General features: G+C 37.6%; 1 protein-coding gene across 6 annotated transcripts in view; it reads right to left on the bottom strand.

Moving 5' to 3' along the window:
* Positions 1-16,201, bottom strand: part of LRRC49 (leucine rich repeat containing 49) — a 165,888-nt gene that overhangs the window by 106,009 nt on the left and 43,678 nt on the right. For 5 of the 6 annotated variants that reach the window (XM_032418081.1, XM_032418083.1, XM_032418082.1 and 2 more), the window contains one exon: positions 3,318-3,379. In XM_032418081.1, coding sequence (XP_032273972.1) covers positions 3,318-3,379 — 62 coding nt within the window. Of the gene's footprint in view, positions 1-3,317; positions 3,380-7,125; positions 7,263-11,804; positions 12,920-16,201 lie in introns of those variants that run through there. The other variant, XM_032418086.1, reaches the window with a different exon arrangement.

Genomic DNA, 16,201 nt, shown 5'->3' with positions numbered 1-16,201 from the left:
TTCCTCAGGTTTGAGAGATATTTTAACTTCAGAAGCACTGATTCTATTCAGCTACATAAACATAGATACATGTCATTCGTTCTCTAAATACATCTCGCATGCCTCCTGGTGGTGCTAAATGCAGTGTTCTAATAGCTGCAGGAAAACATACAAAAGGGGTTCTATACACATGACATTAAATATAGGTACCTAGGGGCGCCTGGATGGCTCAGTCATTAAGCATCTGCCTTCGGTCATGATCCTAGGGTCCTGGGATCGAGCCCCACATCGGGCTCGCTGCTCTGCGGGAAGCCTGCTTCTCCCTCTCCCACTCCCCCTACTTGTGTCCCTCTCTGGCTGTGTCTCTCTGTCAAATAAATAAATAAAATCTTAAAAAAAAAAATTTTTTTTTAATAAATAAATATAGGTACCTACTTAACCCATGTTGGAATTCTCTGTATTCAATAGGGTGCCATCACATTTTGGAACTTTCCGAATTTCCACCAGGTACCTAATAGTTTATGCAAATGGCCCTCTAAGAATCCAACAATTTGGTCAAAAACTAGGAAGCCCTACTATATAACAGTCAATACATAATTGTCTCCCTGAAATGGATATACAGTTAATTGGATGTTTTCATTGGCTGAATAGTATCTGTGAGTTTCCCAGAGGGAGTCCTAAAAGGTACTTTCAGCTTTATGCTGCTATTTCTACTCTTCTTGACCTCTGTCACTCCTGGGCCACTAAACTGTAAAACCAGACAACTCCACTATGCCAGGACTATAGCAGGACACGGAGGCCCTGAAAAGATACTATAGTTATCACTACATGTCATCTGATGCCCAGCTATCTGAGATGTTTGTGTCTTGAGTAAAGCTAACAGAAATGTTTTCAAGGCTTGCACTCTCCAATTATTTCCCCCAGCAGATCAAATCTAATCTATATACCATCTCCTGCACCACACGTGTCAACAGGAACAGAAGAGAGAATGTACTGAGCCTCAAAAGCAGGGGAGCTGGAATTACTAAAGAAAGGTAAAGGGCTAAGCCTATGTAGAAACACAGAGAAAACAATTAGTAAGAAAATGAAACCACTAAAATTGTTGACTCACCACTAGCTCAATTTCTTGGGAAATCATGCTTTTTAAAGAAAGTTATAAGAGAGGGAGGAGGACAGTGAAGCATATGACACTGATTACCTTTAATTGCCCCTACAAAGCAAATATTCCTTAATGACAATGCGACAATGACCAAAGGATATATTATATATGTGACAGATACAACTTTCCTCTGGTAATTTATCTCTTTAAGGCACAAAAGATCATTGATTTTGGGCATATGAAAATCAGAGGTCCAACTTACAAAGTAGTATATTGAACCGACAGGTTTATTATCAAGTAGCATAGCTTTTCACAACTCATGGAAAACCTACCATGGCTGAAATAAAACTAAAAATGTTTTTTAAAAAATAAAGTTATCAATAGTAATCCCATTAATCATATCTTTATTTTTCTGGGTGGTAAAACTCCTTTCCAGGTTGGGAAGAAAATTCCCTATATACAAGCAATTCAAACCAACTCTATATAGAGCCAGAAGTTCAGAAGTTCGAGTATCCTGGGAACCTGGGAATATCATAGCCCCTATACGCCCAAACTTGTATCTCTCTTTAAATACTCCCCACAATCGGGCGCCTGGGTGGCTCAGTTGGTTAAGCGACTGCCTTCGGCTCAGGTCATGATCCTGGAGTCCCGGGATCGAGTCCCACATCAGGCTCCCTGCTCAGCAGGGAGTCTGCTTCTCCCTCTGACCCTCCTCCCTCTCATGCTCTCTGTCTGTCATTGTCTCTCTCGCAAATAAATAAAATCTTAAAAAAAAAAAAAAATTTAAATACTCCCCACAATCAAGGCAAGAATCAAAAGTAATGTATTCCACCATAAGTTGGAGGAATCTAAGGGTTTCCAGCACCTTAAACAGCAAATATTGTGAGAGTGAGAAACTATCTTCTCAAAATAGTTGCTAATGGTCTTTAGGAAGAAATTCCCTAAAGAAAATTAAGTGTCCCTTCCACTGCCATTGTCAGAAATCCCACCCCCCCAACAGATGGAAAGACCACTGGAACAGCACTCAGCATAAACTGAAAAGAGTATGAAAAGTCTTACAGAAAACTTCAATATTTTTCCCACAGAAGAGAAGAGAGACAGAATAAGGGTATTTTCTTTGAAATAATGCCTATATGCAAAGTTCACTACCTGGATTTAATCTCTTAACTTTTAGAGATAGCACAGAGATACGGAGTTAACACTTAGATCTGATAGGGGAGGAAAAATATGCAAACAAAAAAAATGCACGAAAACTAAACGGGTTCTTTTTTTTTTTTAAGGTTTATTTACTTATTTTAAGTAAACTCTACGCCCAATGTGGGACCTGAACTCATGATCCTGAGATAGAGAGTCACACGCTCTACTGACTTAGCCAGCCAGGTGCCCCTACACTGGTTCTTAATTTTCAGAAGCATAGACGTTGAGCTCAGGAAGAGATGTGTTCTGAACTGTTTTATACTTAGTTCTTACCTTCTTAAAAAAGCTGGTGCAAAGTACAGCCTTGAAGTTAAACTAAAGAACAGAGGGGGCAGTTACAAAGCATAGTTCAAACTGAGTGGCTGGGGGAAAGAGGAGAAGGAAAGAATGAGGGAAGGAGTAGAGATCCTTTTGCTTCAAAAAGCCTGAATGCCTGTCTCAGCTCCAGTGCTGAAATCTTCCACATTGACACTGAATGAGACAGCATCACAATGTAAAGGATGATACACTTCAGCTCTTTGGAAAACAAAATGTATGCATTTATATACTCTGATATACTGTTTCTTAGCAGCAATAGTTCTAAAGTAGGGATAGCAAGTTAGAAGTTATGGCCCAATTAGCAAGAGGCTCAGGGACAAATATAGCCTGCTATATCAAAATTGCTTAGTAGCTACACAGATTGTAGATGATAATTTATGGAAGAAATTCTAATTCAACTGACTGGTGCAGTAAGTGTCAAACAAAGGACAGCAAAATATATGTTGACATTTCCACATACACATTTTGCAAAAGAGCAACCCTAAAGTATAATTAAATAAAAAGCACATGCTATACTAATTTCATCATTTTAGCCTTAGAGTCTCTGATCCCCACCAGAGCTTTGTTTTTCCACAAAGAACTTTGTCATTTGGCCCTATCATTTTCAAATTTAAAATCTTACATGACAATAAGATTTTCCAAGGTACTTACAATCCTCATTTAAAGCACCAGAACCCACACAGCCAGGTTATTAATAAATGACAAACTGGGAGTTTCCACTTACGTAGAGATATTGTTGAAGCTGAGAAACAGACGTTGGAGGCAGGGCAAATTGTCCACATCTCTCTAGAAGGAAACAGAAAGCAAAAATTTATCAGCTGAAAGAAAAAAACTATCATACATGTCTTCTTGCTCAGCTGTTGCAATACGTATTCACTTCTGTTTCCGGCAACCTTGCTAGAGCACTGTTTTCTACCAGACATTGAGCTCCATTCTTCTCCACTGCAGATTAAATGGGAGGGCGGCAGTTCATCCGCAGAGCAAGCTGCACCACTCGCAAGGTAAAAAGCACTGAGGAGAATAGGGAGAGATGCTGCTAGCCTCTTTAAGCATGCTTTTGGGAAAGAAGCCAAAATGCTACTTCAGCATTTCAACTGTAGCACAAATATAGTAGGATCAAACATTTGTTAAAAATCACTTTTAAAAGGAAGCTGCTCAAATGTTTTAAAATTTTAAATTTATGCAATTAGCTTTCACAACAGTGCTGAGAATTTCAAAGCAATTTCCCTCACTATTCTCAAACCCTTGGAAACACACCACCCAGTTATAAATGAACCAATATGCTGGCAATTCCCCCATAAAACGAAAGCAGATCATAATGAGTGTCACTGAAGGGCAATTTCCAATCTAAGCAAACATCAGACATTCTTACAATTAGAAATCACCCCTGTTCTGTTTAGGTACAGCATCCCAAAGTAAACCACGGCTGTTTAAATGTAGTTTTATCCTTAGCAAATATTGAGATGTTTTGGCTCAAATGATTTTTTTTAAAAAATCACAAATACAAAGCTACCTAACTTCCTTAAATGAAAAGACACAGACTTCTTAAAAGTCTGACATACACTGGAGTAATAGAACCTTAAGAAGCTTAGTGATTACCTAGTCTACAACCTTATTATGCACATGAGAAGCAAACAGTTGAGGCTGTTGCAGAGGTAGGGTGGGAGTGGGGTGGAAAGGTGACCCAGGATTACATACTGCCTTAGAGGCCAAGACAGGACAAGATTTGTTATCCTGATTTCCGTTAAGATTCTACACACTGGCACTTCCCATATAAAATGTTTTTCTCTCTCTCTTTTTCTTTTCATTAAAAAATTTTTTTTCAAGACTCACTTTAATTTGCTGGATTATGACCCAGCTAAAATATCTGCTGTTAATATGGAGTATGAAAATTCAGGAGACATTTCTCTCTCGTTTTTGTTTTTTGATTTTGTCTAGGACTGATTCTTTTTTGAAGCATAATTAACATACAGTGTTATATTAGTTTCAGGTGTACAAGAAATGTTTTTCATTTTTAAGGGCAATATCACACTAATTCCTAGTTATATGAGTTGGAATAATGCTAATATATGTATTTTACATATTATTGTGCCCAATATTTAAACCCAAATCAAAACTTGTTTTACTGTTTCTGTAAGTCATTATCTTTCTTCCTCCCTCTTTTCCTTCTTCCCTTTTAAAACTACCATTTCCAAGACCCCAGTAAGAATTAAGGCAAGTGCATTAAAATGACAGCCAAGCCTAGCTTTTCCAAAAATGCCTCACTTATTTATTTTTGAAAGCTTGTTATACAAAGAAAATATAAAAGTGATGGAATTGTAGCACAGCCATATCTCACTGGTTTTTGAGAGGTCATAGGAGAAATGAATCTGGCTTAAGACATTCTCCCATCGAGTTTCCCTGTGCACCATTCTCCAACACCTTCTCAACCCCGCAGACCCTAAACAGTGTAAAACAAATACAACTGCCAGTGATCAGAACATGGACTATGTGTACCATTCATTTGGCACTACCATTCTCAGTCCCACCCCTGAAAAGCCTGTTCCATAGATGTGAGTAAGAGGTTTTTAGAGTTTTTCAACCATGGCCAACGAATAAGTCTGCGGAAAACAGGAAGGCAGCCAAATTCCCCACAGTGGGTGATAAGCCCTATATGTTGGCCAACTTCTTGAATCATCTCTACAGCTTCCTCTCTCTGATATTGCCAGAAATGACAGGGAAGTGGGGTGGAGGAGTAATGGACTGGTGGTAGGTCTCATTTTATTCCAGGGCTCTACTTTCCAAAGAAATGGTGGCTTGCTTCCTATCTGGTCTTTGAAAATATGGGTCATAGCCAAACTGAAAGCCCTCTCTGTACTCTCGGGGTTTTTTCTCCCAAATTCTCCCTGAAATCTACCTGACATATTTCTGGGCACAAGCATTGTTTGTTGACATCTGACTGGGAGAAGGTGAGAAACAGTAGCCAGGATCTCCTTTAAATCAAGGCACCTTAAAAAAAATACATTTGCCTCTCTGAGCTCCAGCCTACCACCTTCAGAGACTACAGACACCTTTCAAGACATAAGTTTTTGCTATTGGAATATAAACTCAAATTACGTCAGTCTATAATTTGTGAGAAATGGTTTTTTAAAGTTTATTTGATTAAATTATAATGTTTTGTATTTATCTTCATTTATGAAATAAAATTTTACCAGAAATCTTTATCAAATTTTCAAAATCATTAGCTGTCATTACATGATAGAGCTATAAAAAATATTTACAACAGGGGCACCTGGGTGGCTCAGTCAGTTAAGCGTCCAACTCTTGATTTTGGCTCAGGTCATGATCTCAGGGTCATGAGCCAGAGCCCCTCGTCAAATATTTACAACAAACTGAAAAACTAAAACTCAGAATTTAACTACATATATCCCTATAACCAGTTAAGTAGACAGCCCTTCCAGAACTTTAAAAAGCAAAATACCCATAATCACACAATCATTTTTGTTGTTTCCAATTTCATTTCTATAAGAAAATTACAACTTTAATCTTGCTAGCAATTTTGAGATATACATTGTAATGAATTTCTAGCATTACAATACACAAAAAGAAAACATTTATCATATCAATTATCTGTGAGTTATTTACAGTAAAAAAAAAAAAAGACTCATTGAAAGCCACTAGAAAATGACTCCTCTAATATGAGAGAGGAAACCAAAGATGGAGATACGTAAGATCCAGGAAGGGGATTCACCATTGGAGGGAGACAAAGAGAAATCCTAGGATGACATCTCATGGTTTAATACCATGATCCAATATTCACTTTGCAAAGCTCATCTTGCTGTGCTGGACAATCCTAATCTATTACATCATAAATTCATCAATATGAATCAAGCCCCTTCACTGAAAGACCCACCTTAAACCAGACCCCCCCAAGAAATCTCAAAAATAAATATCCTGCCTTTCCCCTTGAAGACATCACTAAGACTATGTCAAGGTAGTGTGCTCTTCTTGCCAATAAGTAATAATCTCAGCTTTTCTTTATTAACACATTATCCCAGTGATATTCTGGGGGAGCCAGCATTTGACAATCTACTTATCCAAAAAATATAATTATTTTGGAATGATGGGGAAAGGCAAAATGGAGGGTTAAGGATAATGTAAGCTAAATCTTAATAACTTGAAGAAAAAGCACATTAATTTGTCAATTGTTAAATCCTCCCAACAAATCTTTTCTGGAGGTAACTATTTCAGGGCAGAGAAACTATTGCAAAGAAGCAACAATGTTAACATACCTAAGAGGAGAAAAAGAAGACAAAATAAAATATTTACATATAAGGGAATATTTATACTTTGTGTGTTATTAATCTGCTCATAGTCTCAAATTATATTTAACAAAACACAATTCTAAGATTACATTCACAACATTTTTTGAAGATTCAAAACGATTTTATATATTTTAAAAATATAATCCTTTATAATTAGACTTAAATAAAATTACTACAGATTATTGAGAGGATTATAATTCTTTATTTTTCAAAAGAACAGTGACTTGCCATTTGAGAAACATGCTTGTCCTACTCAGTTCAGACACGATTTTCCATATTCTTAAACTTCACAAAAGAACTAAATGATTTAGCAATCTGACCATGTGTAGAACATCTATTACTGAAGCTATTTTTGGAGTAGCTTCCTGCAGAGGAATAAGGAAGAAAGGTGAAGAGATGGAGACTTTGGCATGCATCAAGTAGGACAAAGAGGACTAAAAAAACCTCATAGCTACTCTCATTTTGTTATCTATTCTGTCATAAATAAAAATAAACACATAAATATATAGGATAATTATTTTGGGAACTGAAAAGAGATTAAGCACTGAATAAGTCTGAAAAAAAGTAAAAAAGTACTCCTTTTTATAAAAAGATTTATTAATTCCAAAATAACTACTAGCTACAGCCAACACTTTTGACACAGAAACATATTATATGAGAAATTATATGTGCAAGCCATCATATCAACAAGTCCAATTGTACATTTAAATGCTGATTTTAAAAAGTCTACTTTCAGGGCACTTAGGTGGCTCAGTCGGCTAAGCATCCAACTCTTGATTTTGGTTCAGGTCATGAACTCAGGGTCATGAGATCCAGCCCTGCACTCAGCGGGGAGTCTGCTTGAGATTCTCCCTCTCACCCTCTGCCCCTCTGCCCCTCCCCCCCATATGCGTTCTCTCTCTTTCTCTCTCTCTCAAATAAATAACAAAATCTTTTAAAAAATTAAAAACTAAAAAAGTCTATTTTCTGGCTCTGTTACCAAAGACATATATATATATATATATATATATATATATATATACACACACACATATATATATATACATATGAGTGTGTGTGTGTATATATATATGCATGTGTGTGTGTGTGTATATATATGTATATATATACATCTCCTTTTATATTTATTTACCACCCATCGTATGGAGATATATATTTTTTTTCAATCTAGTTGCATGCTACTTTCCCAGTCTGATTTTTTCTACATACAGTTTAATCCCCATAGGGATTCCATAATCATAGGTCTTTCCTCACTTGAATTTGTAGTTCAAATTTCCATCACATGCATGATCTAACAAGACTCGTCATAAAAAATGATTCCTGGCATTCATGCCCCTAACACTCCTGGCAACACTCTCTGGAAAGACCCAAAACCCAACGCAGGGTTTACAGCATTCTGACTATCCCAAACTACTAATCTGTGGGGAAAAATTAGTATGAGCAAGAGTTAGCAGAAACTTCAGGCAGCAAATGTAGAACTGCTCAAAAATTAAGAAAATATAGTAACTAGATAAAGACTATGGAAGATCAATGTTTAAAATTATTAGAGAAATAAAAGAAATCTAAATATGAAAAAATATAAGATACTATTAATAAGGAGATCTGGGCATTTATGAAAAAATCATGCAGAACATGATTCTAGAAACAAAAAATTATGGTCATTATTAAAAAGTCAGTAGATGCACTGAAAATCAGACTAGACAGAACTGAGGAGACAGTTAACTAGCAGATAGCACTAAAGAAGTAAAAAGAATGCAGAAATGTAGCAGAAAGAAAAAAATGATAGAAATTTTAAGAAAAAAAGGATAGAACAAGAAGATCCATACTATATCTAGTAGGTGTTTAAGAAGTAAAAGAGAAAATGGAAGAAGGCAATATTTGAAAATATAAAGATTCAGTATGTTCCCATAATTAATGAAAGATAGAAATCTGCAATTCAGGAAAGACAAATATTAGGTATGCTAGTAAAATTACTATATTTGATCAAATCTAAGATATCATCTTAAAATTATTTTAAGTAACACTTGATTACCAATAATAAAATACCCAATAGTATAATAATTAACCAATAATAAAATATCACTTAGAATTTTTATTTCATTATTACTCAAAGAGTTCTTTTAGATTTATTTAACCATCTTTTATTCAAATATCATTCTTATGCATACATAAAAATTAAGTGAAACAAATTCATTAAATGAATGAACTCCAAAATATCTCCATTTACCATAAAGTTAGATGGTGTAGTTCTGGCATAATGGTATATACAAATAGATGGAACAGAAGAGAAGGTCTACAAAAAGACCCATTTGATTATAACTCAATTCCAACAAAGATACCAATTCAATGAGTAAAGAAAGATCTTCTCAACAAAAGGTGTGGAGCAAATAGATATCCCTATATGGGAAAAATTAACCAGGATCCCTACTTCACACCATACACAAAATTTAATTAAAAATGGATCAAAGACCCTAAGTTAAAGGTAAAACTATAAGCCTTTTGGAAGAAAGAAGAGGAGAACATATTTATGATATCGAGATAGGCAAAAATGTCTTGTTCAGGGCAAAAAAGGAACTAGTGATAAAAGAAAACTAATTGATAAACCATACTTCATTAAAATGTAAGCTTCAACATATCAAAAACATTATTAAGAAAGCAAAAAAGCAAGCCATGCTGTAAATACACCCAATACATATCCCAAAGGACCTGAAGCTAGAATATAGATCTACTACAACTCAATGATAAAAAGATAACCTAATTTTTTCTTAAATGGGCAAAAGACTTGAACTGATACGTCATATGTTAGAATGGCCTAAAAGTACTTGAAAAGATGCTCAACATCACCAGTTATTCATCAAGGAACTGCAAATTAAAACCACAGTGAGAATCATAGAATCACTAAAACTATAAAGACTGTCAATATCAAATGTTGGCAAGGATGTAGAGCAATTAGAACACCCATTTATTGTTGTTGGAATGTAAAATGGCATAATCACTTGGTAAAACTGTTTGGGCAGTTTCTAATAAATTTAGACATCCACCTACCTTATGGCTTGGTAATGACGCTCCTAAGTATTTACCTAAGAGAAATGAGGTACATGTCCACCAAAATAAATGTATAAATAAGACTACAAGAATATTCATAGCAGCTTTATTTGTAAGGGCCAAAAATGGAAATAACCAAGATGACTATTAACAGAAGAATGAAAACACAAATTGTATTATAATTAGAAAATGAATGCAACTCAGTTCATTAAAAAAAAATTACTGATACACACCACAAAATGGATGAATATCAAAACATGTTTAGTAACAAAGTACATATTTTTTATATATATACCTCATGAAAAGTTCAAAAACAGGCAAAATTAATCTATGAAGATAGAAGTCAGAAACTTCTAGGGCAGGGAAAAGCACTGACTGGAAAGGGGCACAAGGGAACTTTCTGGAGAGAAAGAAATGTTTCCTTTTTTTTTTTTTAATTTTATTTATTTTCGACAGAGAGAGAGAGAGCACAAGCAGAGGAAGCAGCAGGTAGAGGCAGAGGGAGAAGCAGGCTCCCCACGGAGCAGGGTGCCTGATGCGGGGCTCAATCCCAGGACCCTGAGATCAGGACCTGAGCCCAAGGCAGACGCTTAACCTACTGAGCCACCCAGGCACCCTTAGAGTCCAACTTCTGAATCACTATTCAACTAATAATGTCCATGCTTTTCACATCATATTGTCTTCTGTGCCATCAAGAACACTGGTGATGCTGGATATCCTAAAAATGTGCTCTATTATCGTCTACAGAACTTTCTTCCAAACTAGTGACACCCATTCTGTGTATTTTTATATTGTTAAAGTAAAGAAACACCAGTACTGTGGTCTGAATGTTTGTCTCTCCCCCAAATTCATATGTTGAAATCCTGACCCCAAAGGTGATAGTATTAGGAGGTGGGGCCTTTGGGAGGTGCGTAAGTCACAAGGGTGGTTCCTTATGAACGGGATCAGTGCCTTATAAGAGATCTAGCCTCCTCCACCATGTGAGGACACAGTGAAAAGGTGCCAGCTATGGACCAGAAAGAAGGCTCTCGAGAATGCCACCATGCTGCCACCTTGATCTTGGACTTCCCAGCCTCTAGAACTGTGAGAAATAAATTTATCTTGTTTATAAGCTACCAAGTCTGTGGTATTTTGTGATAGATAGAGCCCAAACGGTCTAAGACACCAGTGTGAATTATACCACAGCTTCTTGTTGCTTTGAAATGCTTTCATCTCTTCCAAGGAGTTTGCTCAATTTCTCCTGCCTTCAGGTGCATTGCTTGGCATGTGATAAGCAAACTCTCTGAATCTATCTCGGTAACACAATAGAACACAGCTTCACCAAACATGGTTTTCTTCCTTTTAAAGTATTTGACTGTTGATTAGCAAGAAAATGTGGAATTGCAGTCATTCCTCAAAAGAAAAGTATGTTTCACTAATATTAAATTTATGTCTTTGTTGTTCATGCCTTTTTGAACACAGAAATGTTTCATTTCCATGCCAAATTTTGGTGTAACCCTTTTTTTAAAAGATTTTCTTTATTTTATTTGAGAGAGAGAGAGCACGGGCAGGGGGAGGGGCAGAGGGAGAAGGAGAAGCAGACTCCCTGCTGAGCATGGAGCCTGAGGTGGCCTGATCCCAAGACCCTGAGATCATGATCTGAGCTGAAATCAGATGCTTAACTGACTGAGCCACACAGGCACCCCATTGGTGTAATCTTTTTAAATACATTTTGAACAGTGATTAAATTCAAAACATGTAGTACCAATAACTGAAATGAGCATAGTATAAACAGTTATAACCAAGTTCACATATATTTAGCAATGAAATTGCTGTAGCCTGTCCAATAGTGATTTTAAGATGCCATGCATTGTAAAACATACCCAGATTTCAAAGTTGGTGAAATATGGAAAAATGTGCATCCCAAATTGGTGAAATATGGTAGTTCCACATCCCTACACATCTTAGTGAGTCTGAAGAACTTCAAAAAGATTTCTTATAATCTTAAAAGCTACCAGAGAAAGAAAAAGATCATGTACAAAAAATAGACAGTTTAATGACAATAATAGAGTTCAAACATAATGAAATATGAGCTTCAAACAACCTGGGAGAAAAATAACTGTCAATCAAGTCAGACCATCCATCATGAATCCAGGCAAAATAAACACATTATTAGACAAAGATAAACTCAGAGAGCTTACCACCAGAGCCATTTTAAAGGAAATTTTTCTAAATTATATATTTTCAAAAGAGTGGTAAACCCAAACAAGCATGTGGGTGAATCCAAATAAGCACTGACTGAAAACACCAACAATTAAAATATCTAATTTTGGGAGTAAAAAGATAAAAAGAAAAGCCTAGGAAACAAAAACATGTAAAACGGCACAGTGTTACCGGATTAAATGATTCTAGGGTCCTTATTTAAGAAGCGGGTAGGGACATGCATTAACTCTATAATTTAAGTCAAGTGTGTATTTTAAAACATTAAGAGTAACCATTAAAGCGAATAAGAAAGAACAGAGAAAACTCCAACAACCCACAGCAAGGTGCACATGCACACACAGGAAATGCAGGACAAACAGCATGAAATGACAGCAAAGTGGTGAATTTATCAGTAATCGCAATTAGTATAATAGACTAAAGGCCCTAGTCAGAAGAAGGATTCTCATATTGTAAGTTAAAAAAGAAGTTGTGCACTCTTTACAAGAAAAAGGTTGAAAGTAAAAGAATATGTAATATGACTCACTGAGAAGAACTCAGCATCATTTCTGCAGCTGCTCCTGCCAAACGTACATAATTTGAATCTAATCATGCGGCCACATTAGACAAGCTCAAACTGAGGGACATTCTACAAAATAATAAACTACTATTCTTCAAAAATGTCAGTGTCATGACATACAAAGAATGATGCAAGTACTCTTGCAGATTAAAGAAGACCAGGGAGACATACCTACGGGAATACAATGAGTGATCTTGGATTTTCTTTTGCTATAAAGGATGCTAGTGAGATAATTTTTTAAAGATTTTATTTACTTGTCAGAGAGAGAGAGCAAGTGAGCACAAGCAGGGGGGCGCAGCAGGCCCCCCACTGAGCAGGGAGCCCAATGTGGGGCTTGATCCCAAGACCCTGGGATCATGACCAGAGCCGAAGGCAGACGCTTAACTGACTGAGCCACCCAGGCGTCCTTGCTAGTGAGATAATTAAGAAAACCTGAATGGGATCTACAGATTAGATAATAGTATCCTATCAATGTTAATTCCCTAATTTTGATTATTATAATGTGGTTATATAAAAGGATTCTTGTTTTTAGAAAATACACACTAAAGTATGTGGAGATGAAGGGGCAACATGCCTGCATCTTACTCTTAAATGGTTCAGAAAAAAAGAGAGACTTGTAGATACAGAAGGACAGAGAGAATAATCAAAAGAGAGGATAAAGCGGGGTGCCTGGGTGGTTTGGTCAGTTAAGCGTCTGCCTTCGGCTCAGGTCATGATCCCAGGGTCCTGGGATCAAGCCCTGGCTCCCCACTGAGTGGGGAGTCTGCTTCTCCCTTTCCCTTTGCCCCTCCCTCACCCTCATGTATGTGCAAGCTCTCTATCAAATAAATAAAATCTTAAAAGAGAGAGAGAGAGAGGATAAAGCAAATGTACTAAAATGTTACTATTTAAGGAATCTTTACACTATTTTTGCATCCTTTTCTGAATTTATGCCAAAATTAAAAATTAAAAAAGGTTAAACAATAAAAAAGATATACGAGGAAAAAAATAACCAAAAGAAAGTTGGTATTAACATCAGACTAAATAAATGTTAAGTCAAAAAGTATGATTAACTTCTTTACCTATACTACAGTTAGAAGAGTGCCTGGCATGTAGTCCACGCTCATAAAATACTTACTCAATGAAGGTAATAAAGACAGTTAATAGCGGAGCAAGATGGTGGAGGAGTAGGAGACCTGGATTTCCTCTGGTCCCAGGAATTCAGCTGGATAGGGATCAAACCATTCTGAACACCTACAAACTCAACAGGAGATCGAAGAAAAGAATAGCAACAACTCTCTGAACAGAAAAGCGACCACTTTCTGGAAGGTAGGACGTGTGGAGAAGTGAATCCGAGGCGATGTTCAGGAGGATAGACGGCGGGGGAGGGGGCCTCTGTCGGCCGCTTCTGGCAAGTGATAGAGCCGCGGAGCCCAAAATCAGAACTTTTAGAAGTCTGCTCCGCTGAGGGACGTCACTCTGGTGGCTAAGCGGGGGGTGGAACTCTCATGGGACAGTGTGGTCTCAGGACCCTCGGGGTCACAGAAAGACCGGGGGTGCCTGAGTGTGGCAGAGCTCCCAGGTATCGGAGCAGGGAAGCCGGCTGCAGAGACGGAGTTGAGGCGTGGGCTCTCAGCTCGGGGTTGCCATAAACCGTGATCTGCAGCACAGTTGGGCCACTGCTCCTCCAGCAGGGACCCAACAAGCGGCAGATCCGGGGAGACTCCCCTTCCTCCCCCGGGAGGAGCGGCATGGGAGCACACCGCAGGGATCTGCTGGGTTTGGAGACTCCACCCGGGGTCGGGTGCCAGAGATAGAAACGCTCGGTCACAGGCCGGGTGAGCGCGGAGTGCGGCCGGAGACCGGGGAGACGGGAGTGACTGACGGCTTTTCTCTGGGGGCTCACTGAGGAGCGGGGCCCCGAGTTCTCGGCTTCTCCAGGGCGGAGATTGGGAAGCCGCCATTTTCACTCTCGGCCTCCAAAGCTGTACGGAAAGCTTGCAGGGAACAAAAGCTCCCGAGAGCAAACCCGAGCGGATTACTTAGTCCGGACCTGGCAAGGACGGGGCAATTCCGCCTCCGGCAAAGACATTTGGGAACCACGGCAACAGGCCCCTCCCCCAGAAGATCAGCGAGAACAGCCAGCCAAGACCAAGTTTACCGATCAGTGAGAACAGCAGAACTCCAGCGCTAGGAGAATAATGCACATAGAATCCATGGCTTTTTTACCATGATTCTGTAGTCTTTCAAAGTTAATTTTTGGGCGCCTGGGTGGCTCAGTTGGTTAAGCGACTGCCTTCGGCTCAGGTCATGATCCTGGAGTCCCGGGATCGAGTCCCACATCCGGCTCCCTGCTCAGCAGGGAGTCTGCTTCTCCCTCTGACCCTCCTCCCTCTCATGCTCTCTGTCTCTCATTCTCTCTCTCTCAAATAAATAAAAAAATAAAAAAAAAGTTAAAAAAAGTTAATTTTTTTTAACTGTCTTTTTTTTTTAATTTTTCTTTTTCCCTTTTTCAACCAACATCTTATCAATGCCTTTTTTAAAAAAACATTTTTATTTTTCATTTTTAGAGTCATATTCTATCCCTTCATAGTAGTTACCTTTATTTTTGGCATATATATATAAGTTGTTCTCTCTTTAAATTTTTGAGATAGTTTCTTCTAACAGATCAAAATATACCCTAAATCTCTAGTGTATGGTTTTGTTCTACTCTCCTGCCTGATCACATTCTCTCCCTTTTTTTTCTCTCTCTTTTTTTTTTAAATCCTCTTCTTTCTTTTTTCAAACAACTTCTTATCAATTCCTTTCATAAAATTTTTTATAATTTTCATCTTTACAGTCATATTCCATCCCTTCATCATAGCATCCCTTATTTTTGTACATATATAAGTATCTCTTTCTTTAAAATTTTGGGAGGCACTTTCTTCTAACAGACCAAAATACACCCAAAATCTAGTGTGTGGCACTGATCTATGCACCAGCATGATCATATTTGATCATATTCTGTTTTTTTATGTTTTGTTCTGTTTTTGTTTGTTTTTATCTTTTTTTTTTTTCTTTTTCCTTTTCCTTTCTTTCCCTTTCTTTCCTCCGGCTTCAGATCTTTTCTGATTTGTTTAGAGTATATTTTCTGGGGACGTAGTTACCCTGTTAGCATTTTGTTCTCTCATTCATCTGTTCTCCTCTGGACAAAATGACAAGACGGAAAAAATCACCTCAACAAAAAGAACAAGAGGTAGTACCAACTGCCACAGACCTACTCAATACGGACATTAGTACAATGTTGGATCTAGAGTTCAGAATCATCACTTTAAAGATACTAGCTGGGCTTGAAAAAAGCATGGAAGTTATTAGAGAAACCCTTTCTGGAGAAATAAAAGAACTAAAATCTAACCAAGTTGAAATCAAAAAGGCTATTAATGAGGTGCAATCAAAAATGGGGGCGCTAACTGCTAGGATAAATGAGGCAGAAGAAAGAATCAGTGATATAGAAGACCAAATGATGGAAAACAAAGAAGCTGA

This window comes from Phoca vitulina, unplaced genomic scaffold (assembly GCF_004348235.1).
Source record: "Phoca vitulina isolate PV1807 unplaced genomic scaffold, GSC_HSeal_1.0 scaffold20, whole genome shotgun sequence".
NCBI classification, from domain to species: Eukaryota; Metazoa; Chordata; class Mammalia; order Carnivora; family Phocidae; genus Phoca; species Phoca vitulina.
The sequence above is the reverse complement of the archived record's forward strand: the minus strand, read 5'-3'. Positions and strand labels throughout refer to the sequence as shown.